The 22,384-nt window shown below is 48.0% G+C and overlaps 1 protein-coding gene across 17 annotated transcripts in view; it reads right to left on the bottom strand.

The window, feature by feature from the left end:
* The window catches only part of NRXN3 (neurexin 3), a 2,187,333-nt gene that overhangs the window by 157,324 nt on the left and 2,007,625 nt on the right, over positions 1 to 22,384 (bottom strand). For 13 of the 17 annotated variants that reach the window (XM_029597682.1, XM_029597681.1, XM_029597685.1 and 10 more), the window contains one exon: positions 14,596 to 14,883. In XM_029597682.1, the coding sequence (XP_029453542.1) occupies positions 14,596 to 14,883 (288 nt within the window). Of the gene's footprint in view, positions 1 to 14,575; positions 14,884 to 22,384 lie in introns of all 17 variants that reach the window. The other 4 variants (XM_029597679.1, XM_029597677.1, XM_029597678.1 and 1 more) reach the window with 1 other exon arrangement.

Genomic DNA, 22,384 nt, shown 5'->3' with positions numbered 1-22,384 from the left:
CCACGTCTTGTCACCCTGAGTAAGGCGCTTCACTCTCCTTTGCTTGGTTTGCTAAGGCATTTTTCCCATTCTGTAACTGTGGGGGGAATAAAAGTTCTCTAAATTTGGACCTTAGGTTATGAATCCTCTGGGGATAGGGAAGTACCTGAATGTAATGCACTTTGAATTGCCATGCAAGGTGGAATATAAATAAAAAGAGATGACAGAGGGGATATGGTAGAGGTTTGGAGAATCATGAGCGGGGTGGGATAACTTAACAGAGAGAGGCTATTTCCCCTTTCAAATGCTACTTTGGTTAGGGGACAAGCCATGAAACGAAGTGGTAGCAGATCAAAAACGAATTTTAAAAAAGTCAAGGCTAATAGTAAAGCTAAGTCTAAAAAAAAAAGTCTGGCCAAGTTTCTAGAGGTCAGATCCATTAGCAATTATTAGCCAGACAGACTTGGGCGTCTCCACCTCTTCTGGGAGTGAGTAAGAAGGAATGGATAGTTCCAAGTGATCCAGACCAGCCACCATCAGAGACAGGATGCTGGGCACAGCATGACACTTCTTATGTTCTAATGATCATTTGCCTGACCTTCTAACACTGCTCCAGTTCTGCTCAGCATCCTTCCTTGCCCTTACTCACTGTGCCAAAAGTATCTCCCAGTGTCAGCTGTCCAAGCTATGAGGAAAGACTAAAGAGGTTAGGACTTTTCAGCTTGGAGAAGAGACGACTGAGGGGGGATATGATAGAGGTGTTTAAAATCATGAGAGGTCTAGAACGGGTAGATGTTCTAGACCTAGTCTTTCGGATGGTAGAAAGACTAGGGGGCACTCTATGAAGTTAGCATGTGGCACATTTAAAACTAATCGGAGAAAGTTCTTTTTCACTCAACGCACAATTAACTCTGGAATTTGTTTGCCAGAGAATATGGTTCGTGCAGTTAGTACAGCTGTGTTTAAAAAAGGATTGGATAAGTTCTTGGAGGAGAAGTCCATTCCCTGCTATTAAGTTCACTTAGAGAATAGCCACTGCCATTAGCAATGGTTACATGGAATAGACTTAGTTTTTGGGTACTTGCCAGGTTCTTATGGCCTGGTTTGGCCTCTGTTGGAAACAGGATGCTGGGCTTGATGGACCCTTGGTCTGACCCAGTATGGCATGTTCTTATGTTCTTATGTTCTTAAGCTTGACTGCCTACGGCAAAATCGCTCGTTAGCCTTTGCATCCTTAGCTGGGGATCTGAGGCCCCAGCAAGGAGTCTGCATTCTCCTGCCAACTGTCCCGGGAAGTATTCCAAGGTCCTACCACCACTTCATACTGGTTGACCCTACTACCATACCTAAACAGCACCCAAGCAACCTAGTCCTCTAATCCTATATCTCCCCAGCCCTGATCTTACCACTGTTCCAAGCAGGTTGAAATTCTGGCACAGTTTTGCTTACTGCTAACTTGTACTGGCAGGTTATTCCCTCTCAATTAAGAAGCATTTTCTCATGTTTCCTTTAAGTCTCCTCTATATCAACTTGTATTTCATTTTCTATGAAAAATTCCATCTCATCTTTACGGAAGCCTGTTAAACAATAGCTTAGCCATGGGTAGGCCCACCAAATCACGGCTGCCTGACACCAAATGGGGCCTGAAGAATGGCTGCCACTGACTCCATCATCGCAGTGGCTGAAGAAGAGAGCAAGGATGCATAGGAGACCATCCCTGTGGCGGCGAAGACGTCCCGTTGAAGCAAGGCCACCATGGGAGCCTATTCCCGTGAAGGCAAAGAAGTCCCATTGAAGCAAGGCCACCATGGGAGTCCATCCCCGCGGCAGCGAAAGAGAGGGCCCACCAAAGCAAGGCCGCCATGGGAGCCCATCCCCGCGGCAGTATAAGAAGGGTTTTGGTGGTGAGGCCTGGTGCGTGTGTGTGAGAATGGGAGTTAGGGTGTAGGTGTTTGTGCATGGGAATGGTAACCTGGGGGTGTGTGTGTGAGAATGGGAACTTGGATATATATATGTGTGTGTGTAAGAATGGGATGCTGGATATTGCGTGTGTGTGTGTGTAAGAATGGGAAGCCTGGGTATTTTGTGTGTGTGAGAATGGGAGTCTGGGTGTGTGAGTGAGATCTTGTGTATGTGGTAGAACATGTGAGAGTGAGAGTTTGTGTGTGTAAGGGAGTCTGTGAGAGAAAGCATGAGTCTTTGAGTGTGTGTGTGAGAGAGAGAGGAAGGGAAGAAGATAGGAAAGAAGAAACAGAAAGAGCATTGGGGTTGTATGACGCATTCTTCTGTCTCACGGGCAAACACTGCAGGACAAAAGAACGCAGCGAGCGACCCTTTAATGCGATGGCGGCCCCAACCTCAAGGGACTGCCATTGTCTTACAGGGCCGCTGGTCCGATAAAAATTGTTGCATGCAATTCCCCCAAAATGCTGCGCTGAAATTACACCAAGGCATTGAGTTCTGAAGCATGTGAATACCGCAAAAAAATGATTGTCCCTCCTGACGCAGCCGCGTTTGGCGAAACACGGGTCCATGTTGAAATTTGTGCCGCTCTAAGCAATGGAGTATGCCGCCATGACAAAATTAAGATTTGAGCCTATGGAATTTGAAGTGTGGGACTGATTTAATATTACTGCATTTCCTTGGATGATTGGATAAAATAAAAAAAAAAACCATGCGGTGATGGCCCCAGCCCCCTCCCCAAAAGCTGAAACAGAAAATGTGGCCCCGGTTCCCTTCCCCAATCCTTCAAGTGACAGAGATCCCCCCCCTCGATGCCATTCCCCCTCCCGAAAGTAAAACCAAAACATGGTCCTGGGCCCAGCCCCCAGTTCCCCCCCTCCCCCACACCCCCAGGGGCACCTCACACCCGGACTGGTTGGTATCATTTTCCAAAATGGCCCCAGCCATGTGATTGGGGTAAGGTCCGGGGGTCGAAGCCAGGGCACATGGCCGAGGGTGCACACAGCCCCTAAACTGGATCCTTTTAAAGGTTCCCGGGGGGGGGGGGGCATGGGACCCTTGTATTGCTTCTTTTCTTTTCTTTCATGGATCTCTGTCACTTGGGGGATGGGGAGATGGTAGCAGGGGAGATCTGTCACTGGGGGGGGGCGGGTATGGCAGGGAGGGGATCTCTGTCACTGGGGGGGGGGCGGGTATGACAGGGAGGGGATCTCTGTCACTAGGGGGGGGGCGGGTATGGCAGGGAGGGGATCTCTGTCACTGGGGGGGGGCGGGTATGACAGGGAGGGGATCTCTGTCACTGGGGGGGGCGGGTATGACAGGGAGGGGATCTCTGTCACTGGGGGGGGGTGGGTATGACAGGGAGGGGATCTCTGTCACAGGGGGGGCAGGTATGACAGGGAGGGGATCTCTGTCATTGGGGGGGGTATGACAGGGAGGGGATCTCTGTCACTGGGGGGGGGCGGGTATGACAGGGAGGGGATCTCTGTCACTGGGGGGGGCGGGTTATGACAGGGAGGGGATCTCTGTCACTGGGGGGGGGGTGGGTATGACAGGGAGGGGATCTCTGTCACTGGGGGGGGGGCGGGTATGGCAGGGAGGGGATCTCTGTCACTGGGGGGGGGGCGGGTATGGCAGGGAGGGGATCTCTGTCACTGGGGGGGGGCGGGTATGACAGGGAGAGGATCTCTGTCACTGGGGGGGCGGGTATGACAGGGAGGGGATCTCTGTCACTGGGGGGGGGTGGGTATGACAGGGAGGGGATCTCTGTCACTGGGGGGGGGTATGACAGGGAGGGGATCTCTGTCACTGGGGGGGGGCGGGTATGGCAGGGAGGGGATCTCTGTCACTGGGGGGGGGGGTAGGACAGGGAGGGGATCTCTGTCACTGGGGGGGGGGGCGGGTATGACAGGGAGGGGATCTCTGTCACTAGGGGGGGGGCGGGTATGACAGGGAGGGGATCTCTGTCACTGGGGGGGTTGACGGTAGGGTGACGGCAGCAGGGGCCCATTTTCTGTTTTGGGGAGGGGGCAGGGGGACCAGGGCCGGCGCCACGCGGTTATTTTTTTTTATTAACATTTTGGGGGAGTTGGGGGTGGCCTCGACTGGCAGCCCCAGGTTCAGATGGGGGTCAGCACTGACCCCCGACCTATCTGCTCATTTGCATGGAACGTTTTACAATTTTTCTGCTGCTTTAAATGTGAGGTGGGGGCCTCGGGACCCATGTTAGGGCGCGGTCCCTCCTGCCTCACATCTAGCGAATTTCTAATCCTTTCCCCTAAAATACAGCCACCTTCCACCCCATCATAATAATTTTCAAAACCTGACAAGCCTTCTTACTACGTTTTACCTGAGTATTACGAGCATCCTTGAGCTAACTGGGAAGCCTTTCCCCTTTCTTTGCTGAATTATGTTCTGCAGCTGAATAACTCATCTTTAGGACCACGGGGAGAAAGACCCGGATGAATTCTTATTTACCCGGGCAGCGTCTCCTTTACAGCAGCTCAAGGGAAGTGAGGACTTCCACAAAGCACACGCTCTTCACAGGATTAAAAAGAGGCATTTCCTGGCGTTTAGGTCGAGGGCGGAGAATTCATTAGCGGCCTGCAGAAATGGCAGGTGAAAGTGTCCACTACCCGTGTGCTTGCAGCCGGGAAAGCTTCCTTTGAAAATTAAGTACAAGGTGCACATGTGAAAAGTCCGCACGTACCTTGCAACACCTCAGGGAGGGTGAGTTACAAACAACTCTCATCGGTAGAGTCTGCACGTACATTGTACACAGGGCTAGCCTGAGGATAGGGTGAGCTGGGCAGCCACCATAGGTGCCATGAGACAAGGGGCATCCCCAGCCTCATGCCCAGCTGGCAGAAGGAGTAAGAGAGTAATATAGTAAATGACCAAAAAGGTCCATCCAGCAGCTACTGCTCTGTGCAGGTCACCTCCCCAAGTAGCAATGTAAACTTTAGGAGTAATAGAAAAGTTTCCCCGTTTCTTCAGGTCCATCCTCCAGCCAGCAGGGATCCTTCTGTGTTTGACCCCGCCCTTCACCACCTCTTCTGGGAGGGCACTCCATGCACTCACCACCCTTTCCGTGAAGAAATATTCCCTGACGTTGTTCCTGAGTCATCCCCCTTGTGACCCTTTCCATCAGAAATTGAGTTTTGGGCATCACTAATTCCTTTCAGGTATTTGAAAGTCTGTATCATCTCTCCCCTGTCTCTTTTCTCCTCCAGGGTGGACTTATTAAGGTCCTTCAAGCTCATCTCCTATGACTTTCCATGCAGACCCCACACCATTTTGGTCGCCTTTCTCTGGATCGTTTCTATTCTGTACTTAACCTTTTTGAGATGCGGTCTCCAAGGATCTGTATGACAGCGTTATCATCTCTTCCCTGCTGGTTATGCCTCTTTCAAGGCATCCTAGCATCCCTCTGCCCCTAACCACCGTCTTGTCACATAGCTATGCTGCTAGTGCTTTCAGATCATCAGACACATCAGTCCACGGTCTCTCTCCCAGTTTGTGCACATCAGTCTCTTGCTCCCCAATGCATACAACTCCTTCAGATCGCCATACCCCAAATGCATGACTCTGTACTTCTTGCCAAATGTTCAACCACTCCTCCAACTTTCCTAGGTCACTTCTCATTCTCTCCACTCCTTCAGGCATGTCCACTCTGCTGCAGATCTTAATGTCCACCACAAAATGACAAGTTTTACCTTCTAATGTCCCACAAGATTGCTCATAGAGATATTCAAAGAACCGGTCCGAGAACCAATCCCTGGGGCACTCCACGTATCACTCGTCACTTCTCAGAGTACGTTCCGTTTACCACTACTCAATGATGTCTGTCAATCAGCCAATTTATGATCCATTCCACCACCTTGGGACCCACTTCCAGGCTTCTCATTATATTCATGAGCCTTCTATGCAGGACCATATCAAAAGCCTTGCTGAAATCCAGGTAAACCACATAGAGAGTTCTTCCTTGATCCAATTCTCTAGTTACGGATCAAAAAAAATCAATCAGATTCGTTTGACGGGACCATCCTCTGGTAAAACCATTATTCTTGGATCCTGTAACCCACTGGATTAAAGATATTCATTACCCTTTCCTTTAGTGTTGTGTTCATAGACCCTTAGATCGAGGCAGGGTTGACACAACTTGCAGGGAGGAGCCCTGCAGGTCCCCACCGTCGGCAAGCAGACCTGGACGAAGCAGAGGCCAACTGGAGCTTCGCCTTTATCAGTCCATGTTCCCCTCGGGTGCTGGGGCTGGCAGGTCTTAGGTGGGGGCCTCTGCTGATGGCAGAGAGATCCGTCGAGGTGGCTGGGTTGGAGTGGGCATAGGTGAGGCATATCAAGAGTATTCAGAAGTCAGGCCAAGGTCAGTATCAGGTATCCGTCCGAAGGGAATGGCGGGACAGATAGGCAGGGTAGAAAGGCTAGGAGAAGAACAAGCGTGCAACAAAGGAGGCGTGGAAGAACTGAAGAAGTAAAGAACTGAAGACAATAACACTGGAACTGAAGAACTGAAGACAGTGACGCTGGAACTGAGGAACTGAAGATAAGGAACACTGGAACTGAGGCAGGACGCTGGAGCAACATGCACCTTTACTGGAGCAGGGGAACCTGTTGCTGAGGCAAGGGCATGAAGGTCTAGAGGACCTTTTATAGACCTGGCTGCGTGAGGTCATCAAGCCATGCTGCAGGGCTTTTCCCACCGTGGGCTCTTTAAATCTGGCAGGATCAGCTGCGTGCACACCTAGGGGGAGGCACAGAGGGAGAGAGCTGGTGGCACCAGTCATGAGGAAACGTGGTAGTGTGTTGCCACGAAGAGGAGTGGGGTGTGGTAAGAGGAGAGCGGCATCCTGCTGCAAGGGTATCAGCCCGAGAGGTGAAGATGGTGGTTCGTGGGGTTAGCCCATGGAATGCCGAACCTAACATTTAGCAGTCTCTCCGTTAATTTTCCCACCACCGAGGTGAGGCTAACCGGCCTGTAGTTTCCAGCCTCCTCCCTGCTACCACTTTTATCAAGCATTCTTCTCTAGTCCTGCGGCACCGCTCCTGTCTCCAAGTATCTATTGAACAAGTCCTTCAGTCGACCCATCAGCACTTCTTGGAGCTCTCTTAATAACATGTCAGCTTCCTCTGCTGTGCCGGGCCAGTCTCATGGAAAGAGCCACCAGACTGGCCCCACACAGCAGAGGAAGCTGATGTGCTATTAAGTGCCGCTCCTCCTGTTGAGCCCAAAACATAGCTGGGAAGGGAGGAGGAAACAGAAAATACAGGAAATTAGAGAAGGGAGATCTACACTTTATTTGACTTTTCTTTACATTTGACATTTAGGGGTGGTGGAACAGCAGAAACTATACATAAGGTGGTGGGGGGAGAAAGGGAGGGAGACCAACATGAGGTGGAGGGGCAGAGAGAGAGAGACTGTGCATGTGGTGGGAACAGGGAAAGGGAGATGTACATGGGATGGTGGGGTGGGAATCAGAAAGAGGGAGATGTACATCAAATGGAGAGGTGAGAGGCAGGAAAAGGGATACTACATGGGGCGGGGGGCAGGGGTGGAGGTGACAGGGAGAGGTAGACCTTCATGGGGAAGTGGTGGGCAGGGGAGATCGAGACCTACATGGGATGGTGAAGACGGTGGTAGGAACGGGAAAGAGACATACGTAGGATGGTGTAGGGAGGGGAGAGACAGTATATGGGATGGGGTAGTATGAAGCGAGAGGGGGAGAGGATCCAGGGTAGAAAGAGAAGACCCAGGATGGGGAGAAGGAAAACAGAGAATGGTGAGAAGGGAGAAAGAGGGGAGAATACCTGGAGGAACAGCGGGAGAGAGGGCACCATCGACAGTTTTTGCACAGGAAGCATTTACCCTAGATCTGGTGCTGATTGTACAATGTACACACAGACTTTACAGTGCCCTTTCAAAGTGAGCTTATTTACATACGTTTGTGCTAAACATGTGTGGTTAAGTTGCTTGGTGTGTGCAGATTCATTCCTGTGAAGTTATATCTCTTCTTCAGCAGGTGTAACTTGTGTGCCCTCAGAACACCTCTGCTCCGTTTGCATAAAGGTAGGCGTGAAGCCGAGTTACGCACATACCTTATGCAAACACAGCCCCAAACATCTTTGTAACAGCCACTTACATGCATTGTGATGAAACAGGACTTTTAACTGTTAAAGTTATTATTTGCCAGGCATGCAAACCTCCTTTTACTTTGAGGCAGCAGGAGGCAGCAAAGCAATGCAGTGTCCTACAGCACTAGTTGCTGGAGTTCACAGGGTGAAACCCTGAGCCAGAGCGAGCTCCTGGTATCATGCTATGAGCACAGACAAACTGGCAGGGTGAATCCACGAGCTAGAGCGAGCTACTGGCACCACACTGCAGGAGGAGGCAGAGAGACAGTTGGTGCTGTGCAGATGGAGAACCATTTCAGTTGGGATAGACAGCTGTGTGCTGACAGCAACATGGTACTCAGGAATCTCAGATTGGATTGAGAAAGATACAGCATTTAACTCTGTAGACAAACTGATTCAAGTGAAGCAGTTAGTGTTACTGTGAAAATTCCTTTTTCTTTCCACTGCATGTTGTATTGCAGTTATAACCTTTTCTGTTCACAGTAAATCCTTGTAAATAACTGTTTAGTTTATTAGCACTGTTTTTGCAGCTGATTAGTGACCCAGATAAGTGAGTTGCTGTAGGATCTCTGTATTTTCAGTAAATGGTCTGTGAATGCCAGTCTGTCAACCTATGATCTCGGGCTGTTGTGAGGTCACAGTGTTCCCAGAAACCCTCAAGGAGTAGCTTGTGAGTATGGTATTTGCCCAGAAGCAAGGGGAAACTCAGTTGGCAGGTGAGAGGTTGCCAGAAGAGGGAGGATATGAGCAAGTGCAAGGAAGACCTGTGCGGTGCTTATAGGGATCCTCAAATGGCCAAGGGCTTAACCCCGATGGGTTGGGGGGATAATGTGAGGGTATTATATGACTCTATAAAACCAGGTTGCAAATGGCTTTGAAAATTACCCATTTGCAGATGAATTTTAAAAGCGGTGCCACAGGCGCACATAAATGCGCATATGTTGCCTCATGCAAGAGGCCGCAGCCATTTTATAGCAGACGCACATATACGTGCACACGTTATAAAATAGGCTGAACGCGTGTACATCTGTGCACAAGTTTATAATGGACGTGCGCATGTGCATGCAAATGCCAACTTTACTGTGTAAGTGGGAGAACTTTAGCAGACACATGCGATAACGCAATTACCACGTTTCGCAGCTCGTATCCGGTCCACCCAGGTAAGGGAAGACTTCCTAATCCCCATAGTTAAAAGGCCTCCCTTTCACCCTATTAACCTCGACTCTTAAAACCCTCCTCACCTCTTTTCTTTTTTTTTTTTGTTTTAGGACCTACATATCATCCGCAGCAGAAGTAAAGTTAGGCGGCAGGGTACCCTGGCGCCCACTTGTGTCCGTAAATACTTATGTGCTGGTTTCATTCAGAAATCCAGGAACGCCATGCTCCGCCCCCCTTTTGTGTAAAAAGATTCTGTGCGTGTAGCGGGAGATTCTGTGCATACTCGGGCACGCGCATTCCTCTCAGCGCGCGCCTAGGAACGCTTAAGGCTCGTTTCTCAGAGAAGGGCCTGTGAGGAGAGCCTTCCCTTTCTCCCGCCTTATGGAGAGAGATTTGCAGTTTCCAGCCTCCGGTCCTTAGCATTAACTGCGAGTGCTCTGTCAGCGACTTCTTTGCCACTGCAGATCAAGGCAGTGGGAAGGATACGGAAAGGCAGTCATTTAAAGAGAAGACGATCTTCTCCTCCACGGGGAGAAACGGAAAACAAAGTCCATTTGCAGCGAAGAGCGCTAAAGAGCTTTGGGAATGCGCCAGAGGGAGGAGGAACAGGTTGGTTCAGCAATATACCCTGCTGGTTGGGAGCTGCTAGAAGAGCAGATATTGGCTTTTATCTTTCTTTCAGTGGGCAGAATGAAATGTCAGGAGTTATTGCTTTAATATCAGAAGAGCTCAGGCTATTTGCTCCGTGTGTGTGTGTGTGCAGGAAATTAGTACACTAACTAAAGTTTGGAAGGCCTTTCAGCGGTCTGTGAAACCGCCATAATGCGTACTCCTGCACGTGCAGTATTCATGTGAGTCTACGTGAGTAGAACCGCCGCAGCTACACAAGGCGAGTTTTTTTTATTTGGGTTTAGGGCAAAATCCCACAAATCTGCGATCGAATCCTGGAAATCACAGCGAAAAACAGGAGCATCTCTTAGACCAGTGATGATTATTTCTTACACTTTTATTTCACAGACCAAGATCAGAAGCTTCTAATTTGGTTTAGCTCTCTGTTATCTGGGCTACTGCTGAAATGGCTAAGCACACTGTGCTAAGCTTTAACAAAGGGATGAATTTGACTTTTAATTGAATCAGTATAAATGCTCCAGCAATAAGATCTGCTTCCTATCTTGCTGAAACATGACTCTCTCCACTGATAAATTACTGGCCCTTGATAACACAGTAACATAGTAAAGACAGCAGTAAAAGACCAAATGGTCATCCAATCTGATCAGCAAGCCTCTTATGGGAGTAGCTGCTGCTCCATGCAGGATACCCCAATGTTTCACTTAAGGATAGTAACTGCCGCTCTCTGCAGGTCACCCCCAAGCCTTCTGTTAAGGGTAGTAACTGCACTCTCTGCAGGTCACCCCCAAGCCTTCTGTTAAGGGTAGTAACTGCCGCTCCATGCAGGTTACCCCCAAGCCTTCTGTTAAGGGTAGAAACTGCCGCTCCATGCAGGATTCCCCAAGCCTTATATTAAAGGTAGAAACTACCACTCTGTGCAGGATTCCCCAAGCCTTATATTAAGGGTAGTAACTGCCGCTCCTTGCAGGTTACTCCCATGTTTCTGTTAAGGGTAGTAACTGCCGCTCCTTGCAGGTTACCCCCATGTTTCTGTTAAGGGTAGTAACTGCCGCTCCGTGCAGGTTACCCCCATGTTTCTGTTAAGGGTAGTAACTGCCGCTCCGTGCAGGTTACCCCCATGTTTCTGTTAAGGGTAGTAACTGCCGCTCCGTGCAGGTTACCCCCATGTTTCTGTTAAGGGTAGTAACTGCCGCTCCGTGCAAGTTACCCCCATGTTTCTGTTAAGGGTAGTAACTGCCGCTCCTTGCAGGTTACCCCCCTGTTTCTGTTAAGGGTAGTAACTGCCGCTCCGTGCAGGTTACCCCCATGTTTCTGTTAAGGGTAGTAACTGCCGCTCCGTGCAGGTTACCCCCATGTTTCTGTTAAGGGTAGTAACTGCCGCTCCGTGCAGGTTACCCCCATGTTTCTGTTAAGGGTAGTAACTGCCGCTCCTTGCAGGTTACCCCCCTGTTTCTGTTAAGGGTAGTAACTGCCGCTCCGTGCAGGTTACCCCCATGTTTCTGTTAAGGGTAGTAACTGCCGCTCCGTGCAGGTTACCCCCATGTTTCTGTTAAGGGTAGTAACTGCCGCTCCTTGCAGGTTACCCCCCTGTTTCTGTTAAGGGTAGTAACTGCCGCTCCATGCAAGTTACCCCCATGTTTCTGTTAAGGGCAGTAACTGCCGCTCCGTGCAGGTTACCCCCATGTTTCTGTTAAGGGTAGTAACTGCCGCTCCGTGCAGGTTACCCCCATGTTTCTGTTAAGGGTAGTAACTGCCGCTCCGTGCAGGTTACCCCCATGTTTCTGTTAAGGGTAGTAATATTTACAATTAAAACCAAGCAACTGTCAAAACTATAACAAAATTACTACTTGCAACATTTTTACAGGGTGAGCAGCCTTCCTGATAATTCAGACAAAGCTGCTTGATGTGCTTCTCTTTTGGGACTGGCTAAAGAAGCAGTCCTATGTTTTTTCCCTAATGTCTGCGTAGCAATACCATAGTCAGTAAAGATCAGGGCCGCGTCTCTCTCCAGGATTTAAAGGGCCTGAGGCCGGATATGCCCCGGGCCCCACCTGAACTCCTCCCTGGGCGTCTCCTCCTTTTCAGCCCTATTTAAGAGCCCTGCTGTCATTCCTTCCTTGCCTTCACAAGAGGTAGTCCACCCCAGGCTTCTCTGCTTTCCTGCTTGGCATTTCTTTGTTCTTCGTGGGATCTCTTGTCGTCTGTGTTCCTGGTCTCTGCTGATGTCTCGTCTGTTCCTGATGTTCCGTGATCCAGTCCTGATGTTCCGTGATCCAGTCCTGATGTTCCGAGTCTCCGCTTGTTCCGTCCGGCTGGGTTGTGTAGGGCGCGAATTGGTATGAGTGGTCCGCAACCATCCAGGCTGGGGTATGTAAGGCGCTCGGTGGGATACTTCCATCCGTCATCGCCGAGAATTCTCCACGTCCTTCTTCTGCTTATGATTCTGTTCCTGGTTCCGGATGTTACCTCCTAGTGGCCCGTCCTCAGTCCAACTTCGGGATGACCTTCAGATTCGTTTTCCATGCCAGGTTGGAAGTTCCGTCTTCCATCGAATGACCTGTCAGGTGCGTCGATTACGCCGGGTTCCCGAAGCTCAGTCCAAGAAGTGGCTGCTATGAGTTCTGGCCGGATACCTCCATTCGTCTGTCCCGATGTCCTCGTCTCTGATGTCCAGATGTCCGTTTTCCTATTCCTGGATTTCCTGTTCGTCCTGCGCTCTGTGCTACTCTTCAGTGAGTGGCGGGAGGCCCTCTGCTCTCCTGGATGTCCTGGACTTTTACTTACCTGATTTTAGCTTGTCTTGTCTCCCGCTCCTGAGTCTTTCCAAGTTCCAAGCCTTCGTCTGAGTCCTTCCAAGTTCTTGTCTTTGTCTTCTTCAGTTCCAGAGTCTTCGTCCGCCCTTGTCTCCTGTCCGGCCTGCCGCCTCTGCCATTACCCAGCGGCAGGTCCAAAAGGACTTGGAGTGGTCGTCGGACTACTCAGAGACCAACCTTGCGTGGTTGGCCTCGCGGAGGCCGTGCAGGTCGGTGGGGGCCTAGGCTTCCGATTCCGCCCAGATGAGGTTCCGTCTCACCTGCCTCGGCATTTCCTTGGAGCTCCTCTCCTGGTTCGCCGAGGTCCAAGGGCACACTTCTCCCCGGAATCGGGTGCGCCCCCTAGCGCTCCCTCCTACGGATCCGCTACAATTGGCTGTCATCTAAATCCAATTCCCTTATTATTTCCCCATAATAAGACAACAAAAGATGGTGAAACATCCATGAATATCACAACTTTAATATGTTTTCTTATACAATATAGTGCATCCCTGTAAAGGCTGAGTAACACACAAAGTAGAATTAGTGATACAGAGGCTAATGGGGAGTGGGCACATGGCTACAAGTCCTTTCACTTCTAGGGATTGGGCAGATATATGATCTGTCCCCTCTAGGATATTTCTGATGCCACGTAAATGTTACTCTGTGTGACCATACAAACTCTCACTGTTGGATATATCATTTCATCTATTACATAAGAACATGAGAAATGCCATACTGGGTCAGACCAAGAGTCCATCAAGCCCAGCATCCCGTTTCCAGCAGAGGCCAAACCAAGTCACAAGTACCTGGCAAGTACCCAAACATTAGATAGATCTCAAGCTACTATTGCTTATTAATTACAGTAATAGCAGTTTATGGATTTTTCCTCTAGGAACTTATCCAAACCTTTTTAAAACCCAGTTATACTAACTGCTGCAACCATATCCTCTGGCAATGAATTCCAGAGCTTTCTAATTCTCCCATCTTACTTCTTAGGCTTCTGGCATTAGCATACAAACATTTCAAAATGTGTTTTTTGTTTGTATTTTCATTCTGCTTTTCAGTTGACAGGGATAAATTGGAATCTTTTAGCTCAGTTGAGTTTTTAATTATAGGCACTTGGACTACTTTTATTATCAGTGGAACGTAATCCACTTTTTCTTACCCATCCTGTTGCAGAAGCTCCAGAATGGGTTACATAACAATCAATAAAAATGTAATACAAATAACACAAATCACAGTAAAAAATTGAACATACTTACAAACTACACTAAGACCCTGAAAACACCACCAAAATCACCCCTTGTTCCCCCTCAGAACTACTTTTCTGTCCCACCACTCCCAAAGAGAGACATTTTCTAACATGGTAACAACTGAGTCCTGAATACTACGCTCTCAACAAGCCTATCTGGATTTTCAAACATTCATGACAATTTATTTTCAAAATGAAAGGGGGGTTTTCAGTGAACTGGCACAAGTATGTGGAACTAATTACTATTAGCTTCACAGTCTGAGTTCACCCTGGTCTTGTCCTGACAGTTTGTCATTATGATCTTATGGCTTACATTGGACTGCATGGAACAAGATGGTGGTCTTAGTTTACTTCCTAATCAACAGATTCAGTCATCAGCAAAAGTACATTGCAATTCTCATCTTAGTTGCCACTTTCAATCACAAATCATAAAGACTGAGTGAACACTGACGCTGGAGTCTTCACTTGTCCTGGCCTAGAGATACTTAGGACACATTGGTGAAATGATGGCATGAGGAGGAAGAGATGATGGAAAGATATTTACACCAAAACTGACCACACTGTAACCTTATATTAGAGCTAAGTATTAATTGAAAAAAAATGATAATTCAATAAGATCAAAACAAACTAAGAAAAGTAGATGTTCTACCTGAATGCTGGGTGTGGAACGATTTTTCCTGGCCGTAGTGGTTGCCATGGTGGTTGTGGTTTCCATGATGGTAGTCGACATTTCCGGTGGCATAGAAGTTGTTGGTGTTGTTCCCATGATGGGCGGGACTTCCCCTACGAGCCTGACGCTACCGTTGATTTTAATGTTCGGGTTGTTCTCGGCGGCCATGTGCAGCACCTTCAGGCCATTGTAATAGAGACCGGAGAGCTGGCCTTGGTACAGGCGTCCTCTGTCTTTTCCACCAATGGCTATTTGCGCCTGAGCATTGAAGATCGTTAACTTCCGGCCTGGTAGAAGGAGTGAGGGGGAAGGAAACAACATTATTGACACAGACTTCCTTCCTATACTAAACTGAGCCTGATTCAGACTGATATTTAGCAGCAGCAGTGTTATGGGAGATGAGACTCCATCATTACTCACATGGACTCTAGTGCTCTCGGCAGTTGTCAATCTATGGTTATCAGTTACAGCTTTTCAAAGTTTTGCCTACCCAACCCAAAGGGAACTGATATTTTGCTATTCCTTGACCAAAGTAGGATGGATATTAATTCAGGAGCCTCTGAATAGGCAGTGGGAAGCCGGTGGGAATAGAAGTTCTTAGATCCTATGTAAAAAGCAAATTAAATTCTAGGTAATAACCATTTTACTGTATTCAAAGCATGTAATACTATAAGGACTGAATTCATTCTTGCAGGGGGCATCCTGCCCAGCAGTGCACACCCCATCACAGTAGAGAGGCACAGTGGCCCCACTAATGCCAGTTTTGTGGAGGGATGCCTGCAAGAGCATCCCAAGTTAAAAAGGGCCTCCGTACTATGGAATGAAAATGGAGTGGAGCTACTGCTTACAGTTACAGCAGCAGCAAATCCCCTCGGTAGAGAGAGTGAATGGGCATGAGAATAAAATGTCACTTTTAAGAGTGTGCTTCCAGTGCCTACCTCCCCCTACCATGTCAGTGTAGGGGGGCGTAGGCACTGCCAGTATCCACTCTGGCAATAAATGGAAGATATTGGTTTCCTGTGCCCCAGGTTATACACCTTTCTTATATGCAATACATTCCCAGAAATAAAAAGAAAACCCAAAAGCCACACAAGGAGTAGCACTGCAGGTAGCCTCAGAGGTCTCCGCATGGAAGTGCCTCTTTCAGGAACCGCGGGCGGTCACTACAGTAACTGGTCAAGAGGTAAGGGACCGGGCGAGAAGGCCTTCTGCAGGATGATGCAGACCAGCTCTCTGATGAAACAGATTATTTCGGGGTTAGCTGTCACGTGGCGTCCTTTGAATGGTAAGGAAAGGGCATTTGAAGGGCGCCCTAGACACACGGCTGAACGCAGACACAGTAACTCAGGATGTAGCAGGGTAGGGATGGATTGTATCAGGCAGTGATGGATATAGGATTTCTTGGATGATTTCTGGCAGTTATGTTGTATTGAGATAATAGGCTTTTGTAGGCTGGAACTTGAAAACCGCACTCGAGAATGCAACTGGGCTAAGCTCCCCTTCTCAGCTCGTGAAATAATTGGCTTAATGTTCTGCTTTTTAGCGCCTACAATACGGCGGTGTGTTTAGTTCATACGCGCTGCCTCTCTGAGTGGTTTGCAACAAACAGAGTCGTGTCTTCATCTGTCCCAGCCTCTGCTGGCCAAGGGAGGCTTACAGAATACAGACTGTGCTGCAGAAGTAGCGCAGACAGGAATGGGCTGACTAAGTAGATATATTTTCTGTCTTTTCCATAATAAAAAGTGCTATATATATATCTCGCTATCTGTATGAAGCTTTGGCGGTCATTAATGGACTTGCCCAGAGGAAGTCAGACCAGCCAGAACTCAAAGCAAATCAAAACCGAAGTATCCCAAAACAGGAGGGAATGAAGATACAGCTGGCGGGCAGGTGGGCTCTGCGGTACCGCGGCAGCAGCAGAGGCGAGATTTGCCTCCTGGTCTTTGTCTGCCATCAGAGTCTGCTTTTCTCTGTTTTGCCAATACATATTTTACCAGCTGCCACCTCTTCCTCCCAGCGGCAGTGATGGAGAGGGGTCCATGGTATTCCTGGACTCTACGCTCCATCCCCACCGGCCCCTACGGCCGACAGCTAAAGTCTCCCAGATCTCTGGGGTGTCTTCTGCTCCCTCCTCTCATATACGGCTGTCTCTGGCAAGGAGCAGAGCGGGAGCATCAGTACTACCCGGCCAGAGGCTGGGAGGGGCGGAGAGGAGGAGGCAGAGCCCCCGGGGTGGGGAGCGAGGGGGGGGGACGTAAGATTAAGCTCTGTCTCTCTCTCTCTCTCTCTCTGCTGCTGTATAAGGGGGTGAGAGCAGAGATGAAGCACTGGGATCCATACTTAGACAAAGAGAGGGCTGATGGGGCTTTGGAAGGGGACAGACACAGGGAGCTGAGATCCAGGCGGACGTAAAGGTGGGGATGGGCCGAGACAGCGTGAGAGCCAAAGAGAAGGAAGAGATGGGAAGGTTGGGACGTGGGGAGAAAGAGGCACGAGAAGGGGTTGTGAGGGGAGAGTGAGAGCCAGAGAAAGGAGAGGGGTCGGGAAGCGAAAGCCAGAGAGAGCTGAGATGGGGGCCAAGTGAGAGCGAGATAAGTGGGGGGTGAGAACTCTGAAAATGGAAGTGAGGGGGGACTGAGAGGAGAAATAAAGCCATAGAGAGGGGGGACATGGAGGCTAGGAGGGGAGGGCCAGGAGGAGATGGTGAGGAAAGAAATAGGGAAAGCTTGAGAGGAGTGAGAGAACTAGAAGTGATGATGGAGGGGAGAGACAGGTGGAGAAGAGATGGAGATAGATTGGGGGAAGGGAAGGAGGGAGAAAGGAGGAGAAGGAAAAGCAATCAGAAGACAAACAAGATGAGAATAAGAGAAAAGACTTCAGCAAAAGGTTGATGCTACATTTCATTTTGAGTTTGGCTTTTGGAATAGATGACTCTTTAAAGCATTAAATTCTAGATTTTGTGTGTATAACTTACAGTTTTAGTCTTTTTACAATCTGTCTATAATAACTGACAAGTGCCAGTGCTCAGATCTTGCTAGCTCTGTCTTCTGGACTGAGGGCCTGACTCGGTAAAGCTTTTCTCCCACTCTCTATCTGAAGCTAAAATGGATCAAATGCTCTGGCAGTCAGTCTTGCTTCTAGGGCACACATTAATTAATTAATTCTCCACATACCCTCACCCCGTCCTACCCCATCTCCCTGAGGTTAGCCAGGCAAGCGTGGGCTGTCTGCATCTGGCATCTCCTAATACCATGGCACTCTACCCTTCCAGCCCGCCACGCGTGGGCCTAACACGTGGAAAAGCAGGGGCTCCGTTAAACGCTCACCCTGCAATCAAGCAGTGAGAAATTCCTGGGCAGGATGCAACGCGCACTCGGCCTTGCAGGGTCCTTCTCCCTGCAATGTTTGCACTGCTGGGGCTTCGGAAGTCATGGCATTAAGACATTGCTGTGCCTGGCTACCCATAATCGATCTAAACGCACTAAAGCACCCATAATCTCAAAATGGTGAGAGTTCAGGGCCAAAGCACCACGGAAAGCCATGAACGAGAGCAGACTATCTGCCGCCGACTGACCGGCGAGTACCAGCTGCTCCCAGGCTGTGCAGAGGGGGCAGAAGGTCCTGTGACTGCCAGATGGACACCGGTCACTGGCTTGCTATACCGTGCAGCATTCATTCCCCACTCCCTGACACAGCGCCGTGACAGGGGCCTGATGCTAAGCCCAAAGCTCCCGGGACCAGCTGCAGGAGGTAAAGCCGCCAGGGAGGGCGAGCGGCTGAAGCCCTCTGCCAGCCCCTCGCGCTCTGAATCTGACTTTGCTCATTCGTTTACCAAGCGATGACAGACTGAGGGAACCCCCTCGCCCTCCTCCTCATGGAAACATATGCAGGTAATGCAGGTAGGAAGGAACCTGAGCATTAGATATTTGTGCTGTGCTGTTTTGTGTTTTAACCAAAGAATGTAAGTGCAGAAAGCGCAGCGAGATTTCCCTAGTCACTCTCTCCCCTGGCTTCCAAGGATGCTATCATATGCTGTGTGGCATCACTAAGTATTACCAGCTTGCCTAACTAGTTTATTAGCACTGAAATACCTGCGCATCACAGATTTCCAGCTCCTTTAATGCTTTACATTACTTCTAACTCACCAAGTGTAGAATAAATGCATTCTCTGTGGAAATCTATTATGTATGAAGTATTCTGCTCACCATGAACTATGGTTCTATCCATCTGGTTCTGGAGAAGATACCTTATTTGCCTAGTTACCATGGGATATGTAATGAGATTTCCTACTCTAACAGCATGCTGCAAAAATATCAGCCACCTATTATCCATCAATCAAGCCCTCCCTTCTAATTAGTCTCCAGATGAGGTCTTCTGAAGACAGTTTAGGGTGAGAAAACTTTAAAACTTTATAAAATACAGAGAGATGCAGTGTGTATTACGTTTCCTTCCACTATCTTCTGGTATTTGTAGTCTCAGTTTTATCTCTATATGCAGAGTGCAGGACTACTGGCACTGGAACTTATCAGGTGAGCATTAAAAAGCAAAAAATATCCCCCAAAGCTCAGGTACTAGCTCTAGTTTTCAAGCCGGAAAGATGGACAAATATCTGAGTGGTAATATGAATAAAAGATGGTTGCATGGTTAACAACTCAATCAATGCTAGATGGACAGATAAATAGCCGCATGCAGATAGAGATGATGTATGCCTACATGGAGGGGGGGCAGGTAAATAACTCTTCCGGTGGATATTTAATTGGTTATTACTCCTCCGTTTCATTTCAGCGGATGTGTGTACCATGCAGCTGGAAGTTTAAAGAGGGCTTTGCCGTTAAACAGTTAGATGAATACATGGATGACATGGTTAGAATCTGGAAGAACATCGAAGCAGAAAGCACCATCAAGATCCGATATATTAACCACAAATATTCCAGGGCAGTGCAAGCCCAAAGGCAATAGTGTAAACAGTGCTAAGGATAAAGACTGAAAGGCTGGCATTACATTTACTCTGTTGGATTCTTTTGGCATGCTGGCCTGATTTAGTTCACGGAGAGAATATAACACATGAAGCCATTCATACATGACAGAGGAAGGCTAGAGAGACTGGCCTATAGTTCAGATCTGATTTTTTTATAAAAGGGTTTCCTCATGCTGATTCTATAGAGAAACCGTTTCTTTTAATCATGCCAGTATAGTGTTGGTTAGTACTCTGTACATGAATGGAGAGATAGGCTTAGGGTCCCAAGTGGAGACTAATCTTTGGTGAATATTCTCTGCTTAGCATACCCGGAACAGAGTCCCTACCCATTATCCATTCTTTTACTGTTGGTCTTCCTGTTTTGGACTCCTGTAATGCATTCAAACTCTTTCTTTAAGTTTCCCTGTCTAGTGTAGTGCCTTGGTTAAAAGACTGAGTGGCGTGACCACTTTATGGTGGATAACTTGTTAGTTCAAAGGACAGAATGGAGAGACTGATGTCTGGCAGATGACTGGAGAGAAGCACAGATGCTAGATAGATGAGTGAATGCAGAAACTGATGTCAAGTTGATGTACTACCGAGACAGTGACTGATGGATTGTTTTGATGCGGATGGATAGATAGTCAATGGATGGATGAGAGATTGCTATACAGATGAACACATAGTTGACCTGACGAACAGTTGGGTAATCAATACATGGGTGACACTTGGTAGTTTACCATACATTTTTCTCAGACAAAGAGAGATAATACAATATACAAATGCTAATTACAACTGCATATAATCCAAAGAGTAAAATACAATATAATGAATAACTGTGCAAAACATCAAAATGCAGCTCCCAACAAATCAATAGAGTTGTTAAGTCCTTTCCTTCCCATGTTGCTCTTACAGCCCTTCAAAGCAAAAGATGAAAAGCTGTGCAGATATTAAAGAAGAACTCTCGTGCCATTTTCCTTTACATGTATGTCTATTTATCTTCCCATACATTTGGGAAACTACATTTTAATGCTGAAGACCAATAAGAGTTTGTCAAACCTTATTTCCCAAACTATGCACAAAATGTCGCCTACCGATAACAGTTGTCGTTTGTTTGAATGAGTGAAAGGTGCACCAACAATGATCGTAATCAGCTATTCAACAGTTTTGCTATCACGGTAGCACAAGAGTTCATCTTTAAAACATGAAACCATTCACCTACCTGATAAATACGAAGCACTGCCACGGTATAAGGAGAGCGTACATTCTATTGTACATTACTCTATGAAATGCTACCAGAGGGCAGGTATTGAACTCGTGTCTTCCTTTTGAATTAAAAAGAGTCTCCAGGTAATTACAAGACGTCTTCTCAGGACAATTCATCCTGATGCCTGACACCAACCATCCATTTTTTTTTACATCTCCCTTCACACCCACCCTATCCCGAGACTTGCAAGTGATTATCTTTTAGCAAACTCTCGTCAATAGAACTGCAGATGCTGCGGAGAGTCCAGGATGGGTCACACAAATGGATAAGCCCAGCATGCTTCTAAGCTTAGATAAGGAAATGAATCAAAATATAAACCAAAACATCCACAGACCAACAGAGAGAGGCGCAGTATCTCAGGCACATAAGCAGCACAGCAACGGTACGGGTTGATTCATGCATCGATTCAAACAACACCAAAGTGGGATCAGCATTTTGGTTTTTGTTAAAGGGACTTTTTAGAAATTCAGAGGTACTGAAACATATTAGCCATCTATTGATGTTGGAGGTGATCTGCATTGGTGCCTCCAGATTAATAGGGCAGCATCTAAAATGTTCCGAGGATTGACTAGAGCCATACTTACTGGGTGATTTTTCCCCCCCACATTTATCTTGCTTTTTTTTTATAAGGGAAAGTCACCAACAGAAGACGTACTGTCTGTGGGAGCCAAGCACCTCCAGAGGGCCAGGATAGCCATTTAAGTCCCGATTCTGGAAAGGAGAACTGCCTTGTCTGCTGCCTACTGCAGGAACGTAACACAAGGTGACAGAAACACAGTCCAAGCATTTGCATAATTCAAGATGTTAAAGGCTGCATTATAGAATCTGAGTGAGACAGAGTCAGTCTTTATCTTAGTTTGAATGGCATGCTTCGATAGAAGCCAGTGATGCCACAGCATTTAAGACTTTGCTGTAGCATGTACAGTGAGCAGCTCTATCTGAAGTGCAAAGGAAAAAGGTTGGTACTGAAAGGCAGCATGATGTCAGGATGATTCCCTAGAATCACATGCAATAATCTAAAATCTTTGGAAATGATAAACAGCTCGAGTACAATTGAAGGTAACCAGTTAGTTCCATGTTAGAGGGGCAGGCCAAGTCTGTCCTGGTTATATGCTCATTGTATGTATGGAGATGGCACTAGGAGCACGACGTAAAACCAGGACAGGCTCCACCAGGCCCCTATGGCATGGAGCTATCTGATCCCCTTACTAGAACTGTACAATTAAGCTGAGGCTTGGATTTGCAGAGAATTTGCAAACCGACTTTGCAGATAACACGTCTCTTCCTATAAAAGAGGTTTGTCCTGCAGATTTTTTCATGGGTTCGTGGAACCGGGCAGGTTCTGTTCTGTTATACAGACTCTCGCAGTCTTCCACTGTGCACATGTTTAAAGTCCAGAAAAAGACAGTTCTCCTTTAACTCGCATTCCAGTGCATTCTGGTAGCTGTGGTCTCGTTTTGCGCAATGAACAAAGCAGGAGTGAGAGTTGCTACAGCAGAGTGCTCTGGGAGGCGAGTGCTAAAGACAGGTCAAGCATAACTCAGCCCTGACGCCTTGAGGTGCA

The sequence above is a fragment of the Rhinatrema bivittatum genome, chromosome 4 (genome assembly GCF_901001135.1).
Source record: "Rhinatrema bivittatum chromosome 4, aRhiBiv1.1, whole genome shotgun sequence".
NCBI lineage: Eukaryota > Metazoa > Chordata > Amphibia > Gymnophiona > Rhinatrematidae > Rhinatrema > Rhinatrema bivittatum.
This window is presented reverse-complemented; position numbering and strand designations above follow the sequence as displayed.